At 70.3% G+C, this 21,212-nt stretch overlaps 1 protein-coding gene across 1 annotated transcript; it reads right to left on the reverse strand.

Moving 5' to 3' along the window:
• Positions 1-689: 689 nt before the first annotated feature.
• COL20A1 (collagen type XX alpha 1 chain) lies at positions 690-19,235 on the reverse strand. The gene is made up of 32 exons (XM_016136101.2): positions 19,044-19,235; positions 17,140-17,250; positions 16,438-16,581; positions 16,074-16,208; positions 14,648-14,806; positions 14,242-14,361; positions 13,551-13,715; positions 12,857-13,021; positions 12,008-12,150; positions 11,739-11,862; positions 11,430-11,569; positions 10,882-11,011; positions 10,442-10,584; positions 10,187-10,319; positions 9,516-9,658; positions 9,203-9,332; positions 8,678-8,713; positions 7,990-8,128; positions 7,633-7,775; positions 7,422-7,531; positions 6,837-6,995; positions 6,657-6,734; positions 6,196-6,282; positions 5,637-5,690; positions 3,862-3,939; positions 3,744-3,779; positions 3,413-3,466; positions 2,840-2,911; positions 2,265-2,300; positions 2,078-2,144; positions 1,026-1,925; positions 690-754 (listed from the first exon to the last, which is right to left on the reverse strand). The coding sequence occupies exons 1-31, from the start codon at positions 19,123-19,125 to the stop codon at positions 1,516-1,518; spliced, it is 3,726 nt and encodes a 1,241-aa protein (XP_015991587.2). The 5' UTR covers positions 19,126-19,235; the 3' UTR covers positions 690-754; positions 1,026-1,515.
• Positions 19,236-21,212: the final 1,977 nt, after the last annotated feature.

The raw sequence follows: 21,212 nt of genomic DNA on the forward strand, positions 1-21,212 counted from the left end.
CTGCTCACCCGCCACCTCGGAAGCCTCTCGGCCACTGCCTCTGAGGGGCTCCCACCCTAGCTCCTTCTCGGTGTTCAGGAAACTGCTTGGCACTGACCTGGCCGTAGTGAATGCCGCCCCAAGGCCCACCGCTGATGAGGTCCCTGTCCCCGGCTGGCGCCAGTGTGGACAGGATGGACAAAGGGAGGCAGCCACGGGGGCAGGGAAGCCCTGGGACTGCCCAGAAGCCGGTGCCCAGGCGGGGCACATCCGGGTCCCCACCCCCAGCCAGGTGACTCAGTGCAGTGGGGGCCGAGGGTCCCTGGGCCTGGGTGGGGCCTGGGCTCTGGGGGCTGTGGAGGCCTCAAGGGAGGGAGCCCCAGGTAACTGGGTAACCGCCAGGGCCCTCGAGGCCATGGACACACGGAGGCTTCTCTCTGGGACGCAGGGATCGACCCCCCTCAACAGGAATCACTCGGCCCAGGACGCGCCCTCCCCTCCCGTAAGGAGCTGCACCTCGTTTGCCAGGCACTGGGTTTATCCTGACGCGGGGATGGCACACGGCAGGGTCCCCCCACCTTCCCCCACCCCGGCTCTCCGGCTCCTCCAGCTCCACGGCTCCTGGGGTTCGGGACTCTGGGATGAAGGGCATCATGTGGGTCACACGGGCACCGCCCTGGCAGGACAGGTGGGCGGCTCTGGGGAAGGCGGCTGCCAGCGACATCCAGTCAGACTGCCCGGTGCCGTGGACCCAGCCCGTGTCCGGCGAGGCCAGCTGGGCAGAGCAAAGAGGCCGTGAGCCCTCCGCTCATACCCGCTCCTGGGGCGGCGTCACCCCCACTGTACGCCTGCTCCCCCCACTGCCCGCTGCTGACCAGGTCCTCCTGGGCTCCCACCCGGCGGCCTCCCCACACCCCCAACGTCCTGCCAGGCTCTGAGGCCCGTGGCCCCCACCGTGGGCGCACCTGGGCCTGCTCACCAGCCCCTGAACCGTGTGGCCTGCCCCCCCACCCCTACCGCTGCCTCCTCCCTGTGCTGGGGCTCACCTGCTCCTCCGGGGCGTCTCGGGGGCAGGCTCGCCTGATCACGGGCTCCAGGCTCCCCTGGAGGAATGGGGTGTGCCAGGGCCGAGGGGTCAAATAGAGTGCTCGGGGCCCCTGCACCAGGACGGTGGGTGCCCGAGCCCCTCCTCGGGGCGGCTGGTCCAGTCCTCAGGTCAGGACTGCAGCTCGGGGATGGGGTCCCTGCGCCCCAGCAGGCACCACTGTGGGCTCGGCGGGGTTTAGCGTAGATGAGGGCGGAAGGGGGCTGGGCGGGGTCCTCGTGACGGCACCTCCCGCCTTGGCTAGACGGTGGTGCGGACGGGTGCGGGTGCTCAGGCGACACGGGGCGACTGTGGGCCGCGGTGGCGGGGGCTCCCACAGCGGGGGCTGAGGCCGGAGCCCTTCCCCCCCTGCCCACGCCTGTCCCGTCTCGTCTGCTTTCTCCCCATGGCCCCCGCCTGCCTTCACCAGCCTCCCCGCCCGTCTCGGCGTCTTAGCCATGACAGGCAGCACGGCCAGATGGACAGATGTGGCAAGGCCACTGGACAGCGCCTTCTGTGCACACAGGAGAGGGCGTGAGGGAAGAGGAGAGGGAGAGGCGGGAGTGGGGAGAAGGGGGGCTGCTCTGAGGGCCCCAGGGAGCCTGCGGCCTCCAGCTCTGCAGTGTCCAGCCTCTGAGGGACCCTGTCTCCCCACCCCGCACACAGGGGACTGATGCAGGGGCCACTGTGGGCCACACAGAGTGACCAGCCCCAGACCCCACCCCAAGGGGGCCAGTACCTCTGTCCTCAGGGCGGGGAAGCCCGGCCTCGCTGCGCATGCTGGGGGGCACAGGGGCCTCCAAGATGGGCCTGGGGGGCCTGCTGCTCGCATGCAGGAAGGGGCTGGACTTCCGCAGGTGTACTGGGGGGCAAATCAGCAGGGCTGGGTGGCCGGGGCCCGCCTTGCCTCCCCTGGCTTGTGGCCCGTGGCCGAGGAGAATGGCCGCACGGGGCTCTGTCCGGCCTGACCAGTGTGGGGTTGTCGGGGCCTCACCAGGAGGCCGGGAGACTCACTCTGGATGGCGGACTCGCAAGCCTGGCTCACGAGCTGGTAGATGGCGGCAAGGGACTGTGGCTCGCCCTGTGGGGGGAGACAGGCCACATGGCCCAGCACAGTGACCAGCCTGGCCAGTCAGTGTGGGGGCCGGTGCTGGCCCCGTGCCCCCAAGAAGTGCCTGGAGCCCTGGTACTGGACGCTCACCTTCTCTCCTCGCTCCCCCTTGGGCCCTGGCAGCCCCTGTGCAGGAGGAAAAGGAGAAACCGAGTCAGCAGAGAGAAGCGAGCCCAAGCAGGAGAAGTGCCTGGCCCGCCCCGCCCCACCCCGGCCGGTCCGCCTGGCCCCTGCCCTCACACGCAGCCGGGGGCCACCCACCTGGCGGGAGGGGGCCCCATGAGGCAGGCCGAATTCCTGGTCCTTGAAGAGTTGGGGTGGGAGTCCCCAGTGGGAAAAGGACCTGCCCCTCGGTTGGGGGACACCACCCCGAGAGAACAGACCCTCCCCCAGCCTGGGCCAGCCAGGCCAGCACAGAGTGTGTCCCGGGTCCCCGTCCCCCTTGCCTCCGCCTCCCCGGCCCCGGCCCCTGCAGGAACTCTCCCCGCCCAGTCCTCAGCCCTGTTACCTGCACCCCTCCCCTCCCCGCCGCGGGCCCGGCAGGCGCAGCCCCAGCTCTCTGCTCCCAGAACGGCTCTGAGGGCCACCAAGGGTGAGTCTGTGCACATCCGTCACCTCCCCACCCCTGCTGTCTGCTGGGCTGTCTGGATGGGGAGGGGACTCACCGTGGGCCCCACAGCCCCTGGGAGTCCTCGCTCCCCGCCGGCGCCCCTGGCCCCTGCCATGCCCTGGAAGCCCTGCCAGGACGCAGAGGTTGGGGCTCAGGGGCAGACCCATGAGCCCGGCCCCTCCACTCTCCAGCCCTGGGTGTCCGGGTCCCCACTGTGCTGGACCAAGTCCAGACCGTGGTTTGTCCCCAGCCAGCTGCCCCCGCAGGCTGTGCCTCCTGGCCCCCTCCCACAGAAAGTGCTTCAGAGTGGGATAGGGTGTCCCCAGCCCTCCGGTGTCTGGCAGAGGACAGAGGAGCCAGGTGCCACAGCTAGGTCAGCCAGGAACCCCAGCATCTGCCTACCGTGTGGCATCTGGGTGCACACACGCTGCTCCCCACCCACCTGCCCAGTGGGGGGGAGAGCGCCCCTTGCCCGGGTGGCCGCTGCAGTCCTCCAGGGCACAGGGCACTCGTGTGCCCACAGGGCCTGGGGCAGTGCCAGCCCACAAGAGCATAGCCTCCCAGGTCACCTCGTGGGAGTGGCTGAGCGGAGCGCAGCCGGGGGGGTGGGGGGTGCGGGGGTGCCTACCCTGGGGCCCGGGGGTCCGGGTAAGCCAGCGGCACCCTCCAGGCCTCTCACTCCCTGAGGACAGAGGAAGGGCAGATAGGGGCGGCGTCCGCACCCCCACACGCCCCTCCCCCAGTCGCACACACCGTGAGGGGTGCGTGCCTGTGCCCTGCTCGGAGAGCAGATGACGCCGGCCAAGCTCAGGGCCTGACCCGCCAGGTGCGAGCTGTCACCCCACCCCCCGGCCGGGCCACAGATGGGGCAGCAGGGGCTGGAGCGGTGTGGGGTTAGAGGAAGGAGGCCCACCCCCACCGTCCACCCCGAGACCCTCCCCCGCGGGCTTCCCTTTCACCTTTGGACCCTGGAGGCCGACCTTCCCAGGAGTGCCCTGGAAGAGGACAGAGGTGCTGGCCAGGCGGGCCGAGCCTGGCCTGGAGCGGGGGGCCCTGTCCCGAGGCCCCGCCCCGTGCCTGGGCGCCGCCCGACCCCACTACCTGCGGGCCTGGGCGTCCGTGGTCCCCCTTCTCTCCTTTGACCCCTGGCAGACCCTGGAGTGGAAGTAGACAGGGCAGCAGGCGCGCGGAGGGGACCCAGGGCCGGGGACGGCGGGGGTGCGGCCGAGACTTACCATGGGTCCCTGGACGGTTCGGCCCTGGGTCCCTGGTGACCCCTGCTGACCTCCGGGGCCCTCGGGTCCCGTCTGTCCGGGTGGCCCGGGCTCTCCCTGCAGACACAGGCAAGGGAGGGGTAAGAAAGCCCAGGGCCACGCCTGCAGCCCTTCTGGGTCCTGCCCTCGGTCCCGTCAGCCCGTGGTGCCCAGACCCAGCCCTGCCGCCCACCCCGGGACGGGCAGCTGAGCCGCAGCCGCTCCTCCCGGCACAGCGCAAGTGGACCAGGTGGACGAGAAGGCCGGGAAAGCAGACCCGACCTCACCCGGGCTGTCTCCCGAGCCGCCCAGGGACGGACGGCTCCCGCGCTATTTACACTGTGACCACAGAGGAAACGCTCTCAGAGACCCTTCGTGAACGCGCCGAGCCCCACAGAGGAAATTGAAATTCGCGAGTGTGGACGAGGATGCGAAAATCTCCCCCAGCCGCCAGCAAGCAGAGCCCCGTGGCCGAGGGGCTTTCCGGTGGCCACAAGGACAGCCCCGTGCCGAGGGGCTACTAAACGCATCCGCCAGACAAACAGCTCCAGGAAGAAATGCCGTTCGGCCCTGTCTGGAGCCGCCGAAGACACGCTAAGGCTGACCGAAAAGCCATTCTTGAGTTTTCCAATCTGCTAATAAAATAAGTGGATTGTCCGATCACATGACAAAACACACGTGTCTCGGCCGGCCGGCACCCGGCCCAGGGCAGGAGCACGGGGGCCACCGCGCTGGCCTCTGACAGAGTTCCTGAGGGTTTGCCGCTCGCGACACAGAGACAGAAACCAGCCCAGGAGGGCCGGCGGGGAGCAAGTGTGACCGGAAAGCTGTGGCCGGGGCGCATGATTCAACCAGAAACCTCGAGGAAGACACCTGAAAATACAGCACGACTGCCGGCAAGGTGAGCGGGCCGGAGCGCGGGGCGCACGGCGCAGGGGCTCCCGGGGCGACGGCGGCACTGGCGGCCCGTCAGCGACGGCCGGGGTGTGACAGGCGCGGGGTCGGGGACGGGCCGGGACGGGCAGCGCTCGGGGGCAGGAGGTGGACCCCTCGCTCGCGCCTCGTGCGCAGAGTAAATGTGGGTGACTCGACGCCTCCGTGTTTAGGGTGCTGGGGACACCGGAAGCGACCACGAGCACCTTCGGAGGACCCGAGACGGGGCAGGAGAGCGAAGCCGCAGGAGGCGCCCGGGCGGCGGGCGTGAGGGCTCGCTTTACACATGCGCCGGAAACACGGATCCCAGGCGAGGTCGAAAGGCAGCCAAGCGGCAAAGCTGGTCACGACTGAGACCGCAGGTAAGCCGCGACGTCCACGAGACGCAGCAAGAACCGCCCAGCAGACGGGGCCCAGGGCGTGGGCCAGCGCGGGAGCCTGGGGCCCGCAGACCCAAGAGGCTCCGGAGCTGCTGGCGGGGCCCGCGGCAGCCCGAGGGGACGCATCTTCGCCCACCATGCTGCCCAGAGAGGCCGTCACTCGGGCTCCCGGGGTGGGTGGTGGGGCGCTGGCCCCTCACGGGGAAGGCACCTCCCTCCCCCTGGGCTGGACCACGGGGGGCCACCCCTGTGCTCTGGCGAATGTGCCGGGGACCCCACGACTTACCCTGGGCCCTGGGAAGCCCTGCGGTCCTGGGGCGCCGCCCCTCCCTGGCAGGCCCTGTGTGGGGCACAGGCAGGGCTGAGCCCAGCACAGCCCACCTGAGGCTGCCCCACTCAGCACCGCCCTGGCCTCCAGTCCGGCCTTCAGCTGGAGAAGGGGCGGGGGCTTCCGCGAGGGCCACCCTCCCCTCCCCCGGCGCTGGCTGAGGTGCAGACCGGGTCGGGCTGCCTCTCCCCGGTGAGGTCTGTGCACCAAGCTAGTGCTCAGGGACCCTCGTTCCCGGGCCCTGGAGCCTCCCCTGTGGGGGCAGAGGGGCCGCCCAGGGCAGGGACGATGGACATGCTGGGCCCCGACCGGAGCGGGAGTGGGTGCCGGGAGGGGCGTCCGAGGCAGTGAGGACGGGGCTCTTGAGAAGTGGGAGCCGGGTGTGTAGCAGGCCCAGGGGCAGCCACTGGGCCTGCTCACACCCAGGGGGCATGGGAGGGGCTGCCCTCTCCTGCCTGCGGCAGCGAGATGTGGCCAGGAGCCCCTGGTCACCCCAGGGAGGGGCTGCTGGACTCACCGGAGGGCCTTGGGGCCCCGGGGGCCCGGGGGGCTGTGGGGGGCAGGTGCAGGCAGAAGGCAGGGCAGGGCAGGCCTCTCCGTCCATCTGGAAGGACGAGACACCTCTCGTTAAGCGGGCCCTCCCTGGGCTCTTGTCTGACCCCGGAGCTCAGGGTGGCCACGGACGCCTTGGTCCTGGGAACCTCCATGCCCACCCCAGGAGGCCAGGGGAGGGTGAGGACAGGCACAGGCCCCAGCACGGCCAAGCCGGCGTGGGGACATGGCCCCCGAGTGCTCAGCCACAGCCTCCCTGTGGCTGGGGTCTTCCCAGCCACCCCAACCTGCCTTGTCCCCAAGGCCTCCGAGATGCTCCCAGAGGCCACCTCCTCCAGGAAGCCTGCCCTGATCTCCCAGCTTCACGACCTGGAAGGGCCGTCGACCGCAGGCCACGTGGCCCTGGGTGGGCACTGACCCACCTACCAGTGCGGGGAGCTCGCAGCACCTGTCCTCCTCCGCCCAGGTGTCGCTGCAGACCACCTGCAGCAGCTGCAGCTGCAGCTGCAAAGCGTGAAGGGAGCATGGTCGGCCGCGTGTGGCCTGGAGGGGGCGAGGCGGGCGTGCCCGGCCCCCTCCGCCAGGCGGGGCCCAGCCAAGGCTCACCGCTGCCGAGCTGCTCCGTGGGCCCCGGGCCTTGGCCAGCCTCCCCAGCGTGACGAAGCCGGTGCCAGGTGGGCTGCCCGCCTCCCCGATGGGCCTCTCGGCCACCTTCCGGCAGTCCACGTAGAGCCGGACCTTGGAGCGGCCCACGGCCACGTGCACCTGTGAGACACCGCGGAGGTTCCGCCCAGCCCTGGCCCGGTGGGGGACGTGTGCCCAGCACCCGGGCCTGACCCCACCCCAAACCTCGAGGGACCCCTCTGGGCCTCAGTGTCCCCCGTACGTGAACCACATGACGCCATTACGGTGAGACTAGGGAGCAGAGCCGAATGCTCCCAACCCAAACTGAGCCGGGACGTCCAGGCAGAGGGGCCGGCAGGAACGGAGGGGACCTTAGGGCGCAGGCCAAGGGGGCGCTCAGGGGAAGTCCTCGTGCTCCGTGGGACCCACGGCGACGGCGGCCTGTGACAGGGAGGCAGGCGAGCAAGTCCTGCCATGCCGTGGGGGTCTGTTCAGAAGTTGGGGAGCAGGGCAGGGTCTTAGGCAGAGCGAGACGCGGGTCTGGGTCTTTCTGGAACCTTCCAGGACCTTATGGAAGCTCCCATAGAATATCCTCCTCACTTCGGGCAGGTCGAAGGTCACCTCCTGCAAGGCCGCCCTGGGGTGGTGGCTGAAGTAGGTCAGCGACTTCCTGCCAGCTGGGGGAGCCGAGGGCGGCGTGAGGCCCGGGCGGGGGCGCGGCAGGCTCAGCACCCGCAGCCAGCAAGGCCTCAAGGGGCAGCTTGGGCTCCCAACTGACCATCCAGCAGGACCCCCAGGACGGGCTGGAAGTCCTCGGCCGTCATCTGCCACAGCGCGAAGGCCTCGCGGGGCGTGTCGGGGAGCAGGCGCAGGAGGAAGACCACCGTGTGCTGGGTGGGGAGGGCCCCCAGGTGGATGTCGCTGCGGGGCAGGCGGGGCCGGCGCTGCCTGAGGGAGGCGGGCCACGGGGGCCTGGCCCTCCCCCGAGGCGCAGGCCGGGGCCCCTCCTGCCCATGAGGGACTGTGCTCCCCGCGGGCAGTTGGGGACAGGCAGGTGGGGCTCCAAGGCCACCCGACCACAGCCAGGGTCACGACAGTGTGGCAACCCTGTTGGGCCCACCCCCTGCCCTCCCACCTGGCTCGGCGTGTCAGCTGAGCGTCCTTGAAGAGGGTGAAGGTCATGGCCGGGCCCAAGGCTGAGGGCTCCATGGCGACACCGCGGATGGAGGCGTACTCCTTCTGCACCAGGCCAAAGGCCGCCATCAGGTCAAAGCCTGGCGCAACAGACGGGGCGGGCGCGGGGTGAGGGAGGGACGGCCGGAGGCAAAGGGGGAGAGCCCGGTGCCGCGTGGGGACAGAGAGCTCGAGAAACCAAGGGGACACCCACGGTCGAGAGCAGAGGGCGGGGACGGGGATGGGGTGCACAGGACCCCTTCTCCAGCCCTCTGGGGAGGGCCTCAGACTCACAAAGCACTGAGGACGCGGAGCGCCCCAGGGGCCCCCTCCCTGCCCAGCGCTTGGTCAGAGGCTTGCGGAGGCCCCTGCTCACCTCTGCTCCACCATGGCCCAGCCCTGACCTTGCACGAGCCTCAGAAACTCAGACTGTGAGCCAAGAATAAAGGCACCAGCCAGCCCTGAGGGACGCTTCTGCAAAGCTGTGGGCCCTGCCTGCCTACGTCCAGTCCCCGTGACCCAGGCCCCAGGCCACCCTTCCCTTCCCCACGAGGAAGGAGGAGGACCGGGTGGGGCTGGGGAGGGAGAGAGCTGCCCCTCGGGGCAGGGCTGGGGGCACAGGGGCCAGGGAAGGGGACACAGGGGCCCACCTGTGAGGGAGCCGTTGGGGTGGAGGGCCGGGCAGGCTGCTGAGAGGCGACAGGGGTCGGGGTCAGTGGCGGGGCCTCCTGGGCGGTGGTCCTGCCCTGCGGTCTGAAGATGGGCTGGAGCCTTGCTGGACGCGCCCTTTGGAGGTTCGCAGTCCCGTGCGCCCCCCGCCTCAGGGCCAGGGAGGGACGGCAGTGGCGTCTCCGGGGGACGGTGCCACTGGGTGCCGTGCCCTGAGAGGTGCCGGCCCCCCTGCCGAGCGCCCAGCGGCAGGGCCAGGGAAACGCCATGTGGGCGGCACGAGGCAGACCAGGGCCCGGCGGTGTGGGCATGTCCCCCGCCAGGCGCGTGGCAGGCGCTCGGAGGCACCCGCGGGCAAGTGGAGGCAGAACCTGGGACCCAGAGCCCCCGACGAGAAGGGCGCTGGGCCCAGCAGCTGTCCACCAAGTAGTGGCCCAGCTAAGCGGCCCCCCGGGTCCCGGGCCCCTGGGGTCCTGGCTGAGGTCCGGGGCCTCGTGCTCACTCACCCGTCCGGGCCGTGGCCGATGCCGCCACACTCTCCCCTGCCTCGTAGACTGCTGAGACCAGGACCCTGTACTTGGTGGCTGCCAGCAGGTCGGGGAGTGTCACCTGGCTCCTGGGTCCCGGAATGGAGACCTGAGGAGGTGCGGTCACCTGAGCCACCCTCCCACGCGCCTCTGCTTGCTTGGGCACCTCGGCTCCCTTTCGTCTGCCTGTCCCCCATGGAAGAGCTGGCGCCCTCAACAGACGGGTGGGCCTTGCCCCGCAGGACCCAGGGGCCCACGAGGAGCCGGGGCTCCCTGCTCCGCTGAGACCCACCGATTTCTCGGGTCCCGAGCCCGAGGCCAGCACGTAAGTGACCCGGTAGTGGAGGACGCGGCCACTCGGAGGCGTCCAGCTGACCCGCAGGCTGTTGGGCGACTCAGAGTCCAGGGCCAGGCTGGAGGGCGGGCTCCAGCGAACTGCGAGGACACCACGGCAGGGACGCGAGGGGCTCACAAGGGCGCGCCCCCCGCGCCCCCAGCCCCGCGCCCGCCTGCTGCCCCGCCTCCCTGCTCCCACGTCCCGCCCGCCCCCCACGCGCCCCCCCTCCAACTCCGGCCCCAGCCCCCCCCCCCCCCCCCCGCCGCCCCCCCGCTCCACTCCGTCCCGCCCCACCTCGCCCCCGCTCCGAGTTCCGCCCCGCCCCCCCCCCCCCGCGCCCCCGCTCCACTCCGCCCCGCCCCCCCCCCCCCGCGCCCCCGCCCCCCCGCGCCCCGCCCTGCTGCAAGCAGCGTCCTCCCCAAGGCCGTCCTGAGCAGTCACGCCAGGCGGCTGGGACCCTTGGCCGCTGCAGGAACCCCTGCCGGAGGGTTCGGGGAGACCCAGAGAACCGAGTGGTCAGCCCAGAGGGTTGGGGACCTGGGGAACTGCCTGTCAGCAATTCTGAGAGTTTGGGGACCGGGGTCCCTCTGGACTGCCCCCGCCCCACGCAGCTGAGGGTGACCTACGGGGCATATAGCGGAGGGTCACGGGCTCGCTGCGGGCCCCGTCCCCGTAGTAGGCCAGGATGGTGATCTCGTACTCCGAGTGCCTCCCCAGGCCGGGCAGGACGGCCGCACCCAGGTTCCCGGGCACAGAAATCTGTGGAGGGGGCGGCCAGGTGAGTACACGCGGGCTGGGCCCGCAGGTGTCCCCACGAGGCAGCAGTGGGCTGAGCCCCCAGGCACTGGGTGTGGAAAGGGGGTCCTCTCCCCACCCAGCACCTCATGGGCCTTCCCGTCCCCGAGGGGCAGCCACTTGATCTGGTAGACGAGCACTCCAGAGGCCGCCGCCGCCGCCCACTCCAGCCGCACCTTGTCCCCAGGGAGCTCTGTCACTGACAGCTGGCTCGGGCTGGGGACTTTGCCTGGGAGACAGGAGAGGGAGACTGAGGCTCAGGGGACCGGGCCTGGGGCAGGACTCTGAGGAGCGCCCCCAGGTGCCCCTTTCCCAGGATGCACTGCTTCCTGGAGGCGGCCCCACCTCCTGTCTGCTTGACAGCAGGGGCCCCACGTCCCGCCGCGAGGGCCCTGTGCCCCACATCACACCTGTCCAGTACCTGTCCCCCCCGGCTCAGGGGTGCATAGGGTAGACACTAAGTGTCCATGGGGGCAGAGGGACACAGCGCAGCCTGGAGACCCCACCTCCACCACTGCCCACTCACGTGTGGTCAGGCGGCCGGTCATGGTGGAGGAGTGGCCCCCGGGCTGCAGGCAGGTGACGCGGACGGTGTACGTGGTGGAGGAGGCGAGGGGGCCCAGGACGGCCGAGGTGGCATTCCCAGGAGCCTCCGTCTGCAACGCCGGGACACAGGGCCTGGAGCCGACCCCGAGGCCGGGCAGAGGGCAGCCCCCGCCTGGATGGGGACCCGGGCCCAGGACCTGCTAGCCATGACCTCCCCCAGGGCATACAGGGGTTGTGGGCCCCCAAGCTGGGGTGGGGTCTCCTGGGGCCTCGCCCACACGCCCCTCAAACAGCCCAGCGAGCCTTAAGCCTCGGGGCCGGTCTGCCATCCACGGTGAAGCGACTGGGGGGCCCTTTGTTTGCATCCACCCCCTCCCGCTCCCGCCAGACTGGGGTCCCCAAGGGCTGGGACAGAGTTGCCGAGCCGTGCTTCCCCCACCCGACTGCGGACACAGGGCTAGGAGGGGGTTCGGGGCACCAGCACCTGCGTGGACACTCCGGGGCCCCTGGACACCGGCCTGCTCTCACCTGCCCCGAGTGGCCGCCCTCGCCGGACACATAGCTGACCCTGCATGGGCGCACAGGCCTCGGGGGGCCCTCCCAGGACACACGGGCCGAGTCGTGGCTCACGTCTGAGAAGTTCAGGCGTTTGTGGGGGGCCAGGGGGCCTGCGGAGCACAGCAAGGCCTCAGGGACCAGCCGCCCCGCCTCCCCGAGCATGCAGCCGGGCTGATGGGGCCACTGGGCGGGGTCGGGGGCCCTCCACCCATGGAGGCCCTGGGGACCGCAGCGACGGCTCTGCCCCGATGGGTGGCAGCCCGTGGGGCGGGCACTCACGGGTCCTGGCGCGGATGCCCCGGGCCTCACTGGCCTCTGACCCTCGCAGGCTCTGCACCCAGACGCTGTAGTCCCTGCCTGGCTCCAGGCCGTCCAACAGCACCTCTGGGAGCCCCACCCACACCTGCAGGGGCGCACGTCAGCGCCCGCCACCCGCCCCCCACCCGCCTGCCCCAGCTGCCCCTGCCCCCCACCCCCGTCCGCCTGCCCCAGCTGCCCCCCGCACCCCCACCCCCACCCCCAGCTGCCCCCACACTCCCTCCTCGCACCTCCATGCCATCCTCGCCCTTGGGGGAGGCAGGGGAGCAGCGCACCAGGTACTGGGTGGCCCCGGCTGAGGGCTGCCAGGTGAGGCGGAAGGTTCTGGGCGTCACTGTGGCCAGGGTGAGCCCCCGGGGTGGAGGCAGAGGTGCTGGAAGAGAGGGACGCACACCGGAAATCACGCCGAAGGCCGCAGCACAGAGGCACCTTCGCTGCGGACATGGGCAGCTCAGCAGCCCCTGGGGGACGCCCCACGCGCAATTCTAAATTCGTCCCCAGACGTCACCCTGGCCAAGCTTCTGGCCCCCAGCTCTGGGGAAACGCAGCCGGCCCGCAGGTTTCGGTTTAAGGGTCGGAGGCCGTGGCCTCCAGTGGGTCAAGGGCCCCATGAAGGAGCCGGACATGACAGGCCACATACTACGTGGCCCCACCTGTACGAAAGGTCCAGAAATCGCACGTCCCTGGAGACAGGAGCAAATGAGGGGTCGCAGGGGCTGGGGACAGGGGGTTGGGCGACAGCTGAGGGGTGCAGGGTTTCTGTTCGGGGTCACGAAAACGTCCTAAAGGTGACTAGTGAAAAGGGAGAACTCTGTGACCACACTGAAAACCACAGAACCGCACGCTCACGGCCTCAGGGGCCGCTGGCGCTAGCAGCTCCGCCTGCTCCCCCTGGCGGCCACATCCAGGAAGGACGGGTGTTCCTCGGTGGGGACTGTGGACGCCCTCTGAGCCCTGGGACAGGTCCAGGGAGCCCCGTGGAGCCGCAAGGCCCTGTCCCTCTGCCCGAAGCGTCCAGACAGGGCCTGGTGGGTCACGAGCATGGTCGACCCCACCCTACGTCACCACTGCCTGCTCACCTGGGCCCCTCTGTCGGCTCTTGCCCTGGACCTTCTGACAGATGAGGCGGCTGAGCAGGCCGGCCAGCGTGCCAAGCTGGGGGAAGTCCGGCACATCGTGGACAGTGACGTCCAGCGGCTTGGACGCCAGCAGCCTCAGCTCGGCCTCGTCGGCGTTCTTCACGCCTGCCATGGGGCGCGGAGGTGGGGGGAGTGAGGGGGGGGCCTTGGTGCTGTTGTCACATCTTACAACGGGGGCCCCTGGGCCTTGCCCGAGTCACCCAGAGGGGTGGGGGTGCATCCCAAGCCACACAGCCTGGACCCCGCAGGCCCCAGGATGGGGTCACCTGGCAGGACCCTGTGGGAGACGGCCACCTGGGTACTGGGGGGAAGGAGGGGCCAGGCCCCCAAAGGCCCCTTGCAGGCCAAGCTACGCCCTGGGGAGAGGGGAGCTGGGCAGGGGGGTGTCCATAGACGATGCTGCAAACTGGCCCACTCCCCGGGAGCGACTTGTGTGGATACCCTCCGAGCACCCATGGGTGTTCGGGTCCTCGCTTGTGCACCATCACCAGCTCCTGGAGCAGAGACTGGTCCTCCGTCTTCAGACTCGGGGCTGAGGCTCAGAGTCACTGCGAGACCTCCGGCCTGGGACGCAGCCAGGTGCAAAGTCCCCCCGGTGCTGGGAGCCCCCCCAGCGGTGCTCTGGGCTGCTCACCCACAGCAAAGACGTCCACATCCAGGTCCTTGAGGACACGGCCAGCAGCATGGGCATCGTCCTGGGACTTGCCATTTGTCACTAGGATCACCACCTTGGCTGCCTCCGGACGGGGACCCGCCGCAGGCTTCAGGTTCTGCTGCAGCACGTGGGTCAGCGCCAGGCCTCGGGTGCGGTGAGAATGCAGGTCAGGTGGCCCCGGGCGCCCCTCCCAGTGCCCGCCCCCCACGACCACTCCGCCAGCCCGCTGGCCCCATGCTCAGTCGGGGCCTTGCAGGCTGGGGCGTCCAGAGGACAGGACACCTCCGCCTCTCCCCTCCAAGGCACCACGCACCCAGGAGACCCAGCGGCGAGGCCCCAGGACACAGGGAACAGGGAGGGGACTTTGCCGTGGGAGACGCCCCCAGAAGGCTGCTCCCAGCAAGGCCGCTCCAAGCCCCCTGGCCGCCCCTTCCGGCGGCTTCTGTCTCCACTCGGAGCCACTTGCTCTCAGTGGTTGCAGACAGAAACCAGCCACGACAAAGAAACAAGGCGGGGGCGGGCTCGGCTCCACTCAGCACTCGGCTGGCCCCACGCCAGCGCGTGGGGCCGGGGGGTGTGAGGGAGGCTGACCCACAGGACGGGCGAGCGGCTTCGCTCGGGCCCGCGCCCCGAGCAGCCTCCGGGCAGACTCCCGAGGGTGGTGACACACCCGTGAACGTGCTCCCTCCTTTGTAGCGGAGACTGTGCACGGCGGCCAGCACCTCCTCCTTGGTGTGAAAGGTGTTCAGGTCCCACTCGGTCTGGGGCTCTCCACTGTACTGGGTCAGGCCTGGGGAGGGGGCCAGGCGTGGCTGTTGGCATGCTGAGCAGGGGCAGGATGCGCGCAACCTCACTGCCCAGAGTCACCGGGGGGGCACACGTTTGCAAAGCCCCACTCTGCGTGCAGGGGTCACCAGCATGGCCCCCGAGCCAGCTGCTCCATCGGTCTAGGTGGGGACTGCCACCAGGCCTGGCTGCTGCAGCTGCCCTCCAGTTCCCGCCCCCTCCTCCCTGCACTGGGGGTTGATGAGCTGTGGGACCCAGGGGCAGGGTGCAGGGTGCGGGCTGGCACCCACCTACTTGGACTTTATCTGGCCCAATCTCAAAGGGCTCGATGATGCTGGCCAGGAAGCCTTTCACCTGCCGGAAGTGACTGTGGCCGATGCTCCAGGACCCATCCACCAGGAAGATCAAGTCCGCAGGCGTAGAGGGCGTGCAGCGGAACTGGGGGCCGGCTGGGCAGCAGGGAGGGCGGACTGTGGGCGAGGCTGTCCCTGTTGCAGGGCCCCAGGCTGCTCCAGCCCTGGTCTCCATCCCTGGGGCTGGTGGACGGTGAGGGGCCACAGGGCTCCGGCCGGAATGAGGCGGGCAGCTGAGTTTGGGGTCAGGTCTCACCAGAGTCAGAAAACCCCACATGGACCTTGGTCCCTGGGCTCAGCCCCTCTGAGCCCACAAAGAGAGCTAATGAGACACCCTGGGGCCCCTGCGCCTCTGCCCTCCAGTGGTCCTGGCAGGTCCGGTCACTGCGTGGTGTGGAGGCCACCATGCGGGGGCCATTTCCCCTGGTCAGCTGGCCTGTAACCAGGCCCAGCGGGCAGAGGCCGCCCAGGGTTGTGCTAACCGGGATGAGCGGGGTCAGCACCTCGGACAGCTCCCGTGCCCTGCCCAGGGCTGAGGTCTGGCCTCCGGGTGGGGGCTTATCCCCCGGGACCGGGAGCTCTCCGGAGACAAAGCCTCGGCTCCTGACAGGGTCTGGGACTCCCTGCAGTCAATGCAGGCAGCACCCCAGACCCAGCCCAGAGCCAGCGCCAGGCCCGCAAGGGGGCTCCTGTCCTGGGTGGGCAGGCGCAGTGAGATCCCGTCTGACGGTGGAGGCACAGCCCCGCCCTCAAGCCCTGCGCAGTGGGGAGACACCTTGGTGGGCCCTAAGTCCACTGGGAGACGGGGGGACCCAGACCCCAGAACCCATGTGAGAAGGGATGTGCCCGTCTGAGGAGGCAGGCACCTCCTTCCATCCAAGCCTGATGGGCAGACGAAGTCAGGGACACCCCTCGGCCTCACGGGGAGACACGGCCCTGCCTGCAGGGCCTCCAGCAGAAAATGCCAGGCCCTTCTGCCCCGCCCGTGCCGTGCAGCGCCCCCACGCCCCGTTTCCCGGATCCCCCTCCTTCCCGCGGAGGGCCCGGGGGCTGTGCCCGGGCTGGCCGGGGCGGAGGCGTCTGCCCCGGGCCTCGGGGGAGACTGCTCCTTGCTGGGCACGGCTGGGGGAGGTCGCGGCTGCGTCACTTCACCCGCCACACTCAGGCGGGGACACCTGAAGGGGGCGGGGGTTGGGGACCAGGCACTGGGGCCCCAAGTGCACCCCTGAGAGCGGCAGGCCAGCTCCAGTTAAAGCAAGGGTGTGGGGTCAGGTAGGAAAAGTCCTTCCTGGCCCCGGGAGAGAGAGGCAGGAGCTGGGTCCCTCACTCGCTGGCGACTTACCCGCGCCCCACGTGGGCCCACCAGGAGTGGGCAGGTCTGGGTTTGGGGCCGAGGTGACGCGGGAATCGGGGTCTGGGCTCCCCAGGACGGAGGGCGTGGGCTCCCCTGGTGGCCTCCGGCTGCTCCTGCTCCCCAAGTCGCTCTTCAAATCCTCAACTGCAGATGCGAGGGGCTGTGAGGGCCCCACTGCCCAGGTGGGAGCAGAAGCCCAGCAGCGTGAGGGGCCCGCACGCACGGCCCCCCACCTGGGCACGCCCTGGGCTCCGTGGGTCCCCAGGCCCCAGGAGACAGGCAGGGGTGCCAGGTGAGCCCAGGCCCGGGTTCAGCGCCAGCCCGCTGTGCACACGCCCAGCCCTGGGGTCCCAGTGGAGCACGGCAGACTCACTCACAAACTCCCTCCGAGCCAGCAGGACGTTCCCCGAGCCCGTGAGCTCGAAGATCTGCAAGGTGTACCCTTTGGAGGGGCTCAGGCCCCCCACCGTGGCCTTGGGGGTCTTGGTGCTCAGCATCACCTCCTGCTCCGAGTCCCCTGCAGTGGGAATGGGTGGCTGGTGAGGCCGCGAAAGTGGGTGGGTACACGCATGTGTGTACGTGTATGTGAGCATGTGTGCATGTGTGTGCGCATGTGCTTGTGCGTGAGCATGTGTGCACATGCGTGTGGGGAGCTTGTGTGTGCACACATGTACACGTGTGCATGTGTGTAAGTGCACGTGCATGCACGGGCGTGCATGCACGGCAAGGAGGCTGAGCTGGGGGCTGGGTTTTAAGTCAAAAAGAAAGCAGCGACCCCAAGGGCCAGCACCCCGCTTCCAGAGGAGGGTCCTTGGGACAGGCTGGAGAGGCCGCAGGCATCAGGAAACGCTTGGCGACCCTCTGGTCTCACGTGCCGGACAGAGGGGAAGCGGGCCACCGACCTTTGCCCTCGCTGGGGCGGGGGGACAGGTGGGGAGGGGGAGGCCGTGGCCGCCCCGACACCGCTGTTGCTGTGACTGGCAGCTACGTCCACTGAGTACTCGCCGTGTGCCTGGCGGCCGGCTGAACACCGTTGCTGTCCATCCCCACCGGGGCAGACGACACGGGCCCTCACCTGCCATCGGCTTCACCTGTACCAGGTAGCCAAGGCCACGTGCCCCCGACTCCGTCCACTCCATCTGTAGCCGGTCCTCGGGCAGCACAGCCAGCTTCAGGCGGCCACTCACTGGGGAAACAGGATGGGGTCACAACCGACCCCCAGCGACGCGGGGATGGGCCCCACGGGGGCTTGGGGGCTCATTGAGAAGATGAGGCCCCGCCCAGGGCTGGAGGGAGACCGCCCTCCCCTGGGGGTCCAAGGTGCCAGAGCCACGTGGCAGCTGCAGGCTCCCACGGGGGGCCCTTGCAGTCTGTCCGAGGGGTGTTACCCAGTGGCCCGGCGAGGCTCGGGCCTGCACCCAGGAAAGGCAGGACATACTCCACCGGCAGCCACCGCCCCGCCAGCCCGCGCCCTGGAGCTGCCCGGTCTCCCCTCTCTGTCTGAGACCCAGTAGGGGAGCAGAAGAGCCCCGGCTGCCAAGGTCACACAGCTGGGTTTGCGCGGCCTCAGGGACATGACCCTGCCCCCCAGGAAGCATCCAGGGGCTCCCTGGCGGAGGTGGCTATTTTTGGAAAAGAGGACAGAGATGGGCTTCTTCTGGCTGCCCCGCTGAGAGCGGGGGCGGGGAGGGGGGCCCGCGGAAGACACAGGACCGCCTCAGAGGCGAAGCAGCTGAGCCTGTCCTGGCGAGCCGGCCGCTGCCCTGGAGAGTCAGGCTGCAGGACAGGAACGTCGGGGAGGGCGGGGGGCCCAGTGCCGGCTCATGAAGAGCGCTCTGTGTGTCACTGTGCCTCTGGCGAGCTGGGGGAGGCACCCGGGCTGCCTGCTGGGGCCCCATGGAGACAGCTGGGGGCCGGCCGGTGGGAAGCATTCCCCCGGAGCACCCCCCCCAACACGGCCTCCTCCAGAAGGGCTTCCGGAACACGCAGGGCCGGTCCACCCAGGGTCTACTCGGAGCCCAGCACATGAGGCCTGAATTCAGCCTGTTGTGGTGTAATTTTGTGGCCTGGCCCCACCTCGGGGCATCCTGTCAGAGCCACAGGGACTGAGGGACCCACCCTGGTGGCAGTCACCAACCTGGTACGAAACCAAACAGAGGCCACGCCCCACCCCCCCACAAGGGGGCGGTCAGTGGGCCACGCTGCTCCGTGCACGATGCCCGGGCCGAGCCGGCTCAGCAGCGTGCCGTGTGGCCTCGGCGGTGGCCCCAGGGGTGCAGCAGGACCGCGATACCACACGGCCACTTGCCCCACGCCGCCCAGCAGGAGGTGGGCACGTGCCAGGGACCCACACGGCTGGGGGCAGCACCCACTCGGCCCGGCCAGAGCCTCAGAGGCCCCAGGGCACCGAGACGGCCCTCCAGCCCGGCTTCCTGAGACGAGCTCGGCTACGTCCCTTGGGCTGTTTCACTGAGATGCCCGCAGGCAGCAGTGGGGTTCAAGCGTCCCCACACGGCGCGGCCAGCATGGTACCACGTGTTGGGGCGGGGGGCGGAAGCGGTGCGAGCCGAGACCCCCGCACGCGCCTGGGCGGAGCCGGGAAGGTGCCGGAAGCCCACGGCCGACAGCCCGTGCCGCGGGTGTGGGCCGGCTCCAGATTGTACAAGGAAAAGGCGCCCATGGAGGAGCTGCAAACAGGCAGCAGTAAGAGAATCAAGTGCAGAGTGTGGAGGCCGGTTAACGCGGAGCGGAGGGCAGAGGCAGCCCCGAGGCAGAGCCGGAGGTCCGTCCAGCAGAGCTGGGCGAGGCGCGGGCGGAGGGCACAGGGGCCCATGGGCTGTCCTGCCCCCCTCACGGAGCAGGGGTCCCCTGGGGAGCGGGAGGCAGAAGGCCCGCCGCCGCGGGCGGTGTGGAGGCCGCGGGGGGGGGGGGGGGCGGCGATGGGGCACGATCCCCAGGAAGCTCCACCCACATCCTTACCTTGTCCCAGGCCACGTCTCAGGGTGACGCCCAGCCACAGCCAGAGGCAGACCCCCAGGCAGGGGTGCACGCGGGCGCTCATGGCGCCGGCCCTGCGGGCAGAGAGGCCACTCAGCCACGTCCGTGTCGGCCCCCCCTACCGCCAAGCTGGAGCTTCCGTATGCGCGCTGGCCCCCCGCAGGCAGGAGTGGGGACCCTAAGGCCAGTCCACCTGGGCCCCGTGCAAAGGCCCAGGCCGGAGCTTCTGGGAGCGGGGTCGGCTGTCCTGCCGCACCCCCACCCCGGAGCCCGCCTCTCGGCGGGGGAAGAGGAGGCCCGTGGAGGCGGGTCAGGGGTCCTGGGGGAGCCCCCTGGGGACACCCTTCCGGCCTCCAGCTGCCTCTGGGCCTCTGCTGGCAGGGCAGGGTCTCAGGCCCCCTGCCCCGCGCAGGGTAGGGACAGCCATGACGGGCACGCCACTCACTGCTGAGGGCCACCCAGGTCCTCAGGCTGGGCAGGGGCTGGAGGGTGATCTGGTGCTCCTGGTGCCTGGACCCCCAACCCCCTGCAGACAGATGCCCCCCCACCACAGAAACCGGGCCCACTCGAGGGGGTCACCCTGCCAGCAGGAGTTCGGCTCCGCCCCCCCAAAGGTCAAGCTCACCCTCAGATGGCAGACCCCGCAGGGCTCCTGGTGGCCCTCCTCACTCACCCAGCCCAGGACCACAGGCGTGGCACCCCCCCGGTCCTGCTCCGAGGGTGGCGTCCCTTGCTCCCAGGGCGAGCGCTCACATCCACTCTGGCCCCGGTCCACCGGAGCCCAGGGCTTATGACGGCCCCTTTCCTCCGACGTCACTGCCCAGTCTGCCTGTGGCCCCACCCTCGGCCGGCCCCTCCCCTGGCTCTCCACACTTCCCATCTGCCTCTCAGGACGTCCCTCCACAAGTGGGGGACACAGAGGTCCCAGTGCGCAGGACACCCCTCCTGGCAGGGCGGGGACCCATGGGGGTCCAGCACTGGCCAGACTCCTTCATTCCTCATCCACGGGCTCCACCCCGAGGGGCTCGCGGGAAAGGCACTGCAGACAAAGGCCGCCACGCGTCTTCCTGGATGCCGCGGCGTGGTGACAGGCACTGGGGGTCTCTGGCAGTTGCGAGGGGGGACCTGGAGCAGCGCCTGGGCCCCGGGACCACGGCACCTGCATGCCTCCCCTCCCAGCCGGCACCAGGTCGCTGGCCATCTCCAGTGCCCAGGGCCCCTGGCCTCCACGTGGCAGGCCCGCTGCACAGGACTGGCTAGTCCTCCCACGTCTGCACCCCCCACCCCAATGGGACACCCACCACCTGGCTGACCTGGCTGGAACTGGGAGCCCAGTCAGCCCTGATCCTGTCCCCACCCCTGCCCCAATAGTTGAGGGGGGCGCAGACCTCGTCTCTGGGTGCTCGGAGGCTGCGGGAAGGCCAGCAGGGCGGGGACAGCTCTGGCTGGGCTCTGGGCTCAGCTTTTGCCTCCGAGGCACTTTGGGGAAGGCGGGCGCAGACAGCACAGGCCCTCGGCTGCCGGCTCGGAGGGGTCGGTGGACAGAGCCTTCTCTAACTCTGGCGGGGCGCGAGGCCCTCCCCAGATGCCCTGCAGCCCCTGCGGGGTAGTCGGCCAGCTTGAAGCCTGGGTGCCACTGGGGGTCATGGCCCCACGCCCAGCAAGGGTGCTGAAGCCGGGGCCGGCCTGGCCCAGGTCCCTCAGGGCGCCTCCTGGCCCCGCCATCCGGCCCACGGACAGAGTCGCAAGCCCAGCTTCTCCTGGTGGTTGGCACCCTGGGGCCTAGGGGAACAGAGCCTTGTGTTCGAGGCCTGGGGCTGGAGGAACCCACGGCATCCAGCGGAGGCCCTGAGGGGCACCAGGTGTGGGGAGCCCTGGGACCCCGGCGGTCCACCCCAAGGGTCCTGCAGACCTGAGCAGCGGCCAGGAGAGGGCGCCTGGCCAGGCAGCCGGACACTTCGGCCGCAGGCACCAGGGACGGGTGTGAACACACGCGTGTCACATGCTGCCCTCAATGCAGGCGCGAGTCAGACTTCTGCACTCGTGGCTGGACCCCACCGGTGCCCGCCCCGGGACGCCTACACCCCGCGCGCTCCGGGTCGGGGGTCGGGGTCGGGGTTGAGGCGGAGCGCCTTGCTGAGGCTGAGGGCA

The sequence above is a fragment of the Rousettus aegyptiacus genome, unplaced genomic scaffold (genome assembly GCF_014176215.1).
Source record: "Rousettus aegyptiacus isolate mRouAeg1 unplaced genomic scaffold, mRouAeg1.p scaffold_m13_p_12, whole genome shotgun sequence".
Classification (NCBI taxonomy): Eukaryota; Metazoa; Chordata; class Mammalia; order Chiroptera; family Pteropodidae; genus Rousettus; species Rousettus aegyptiacus.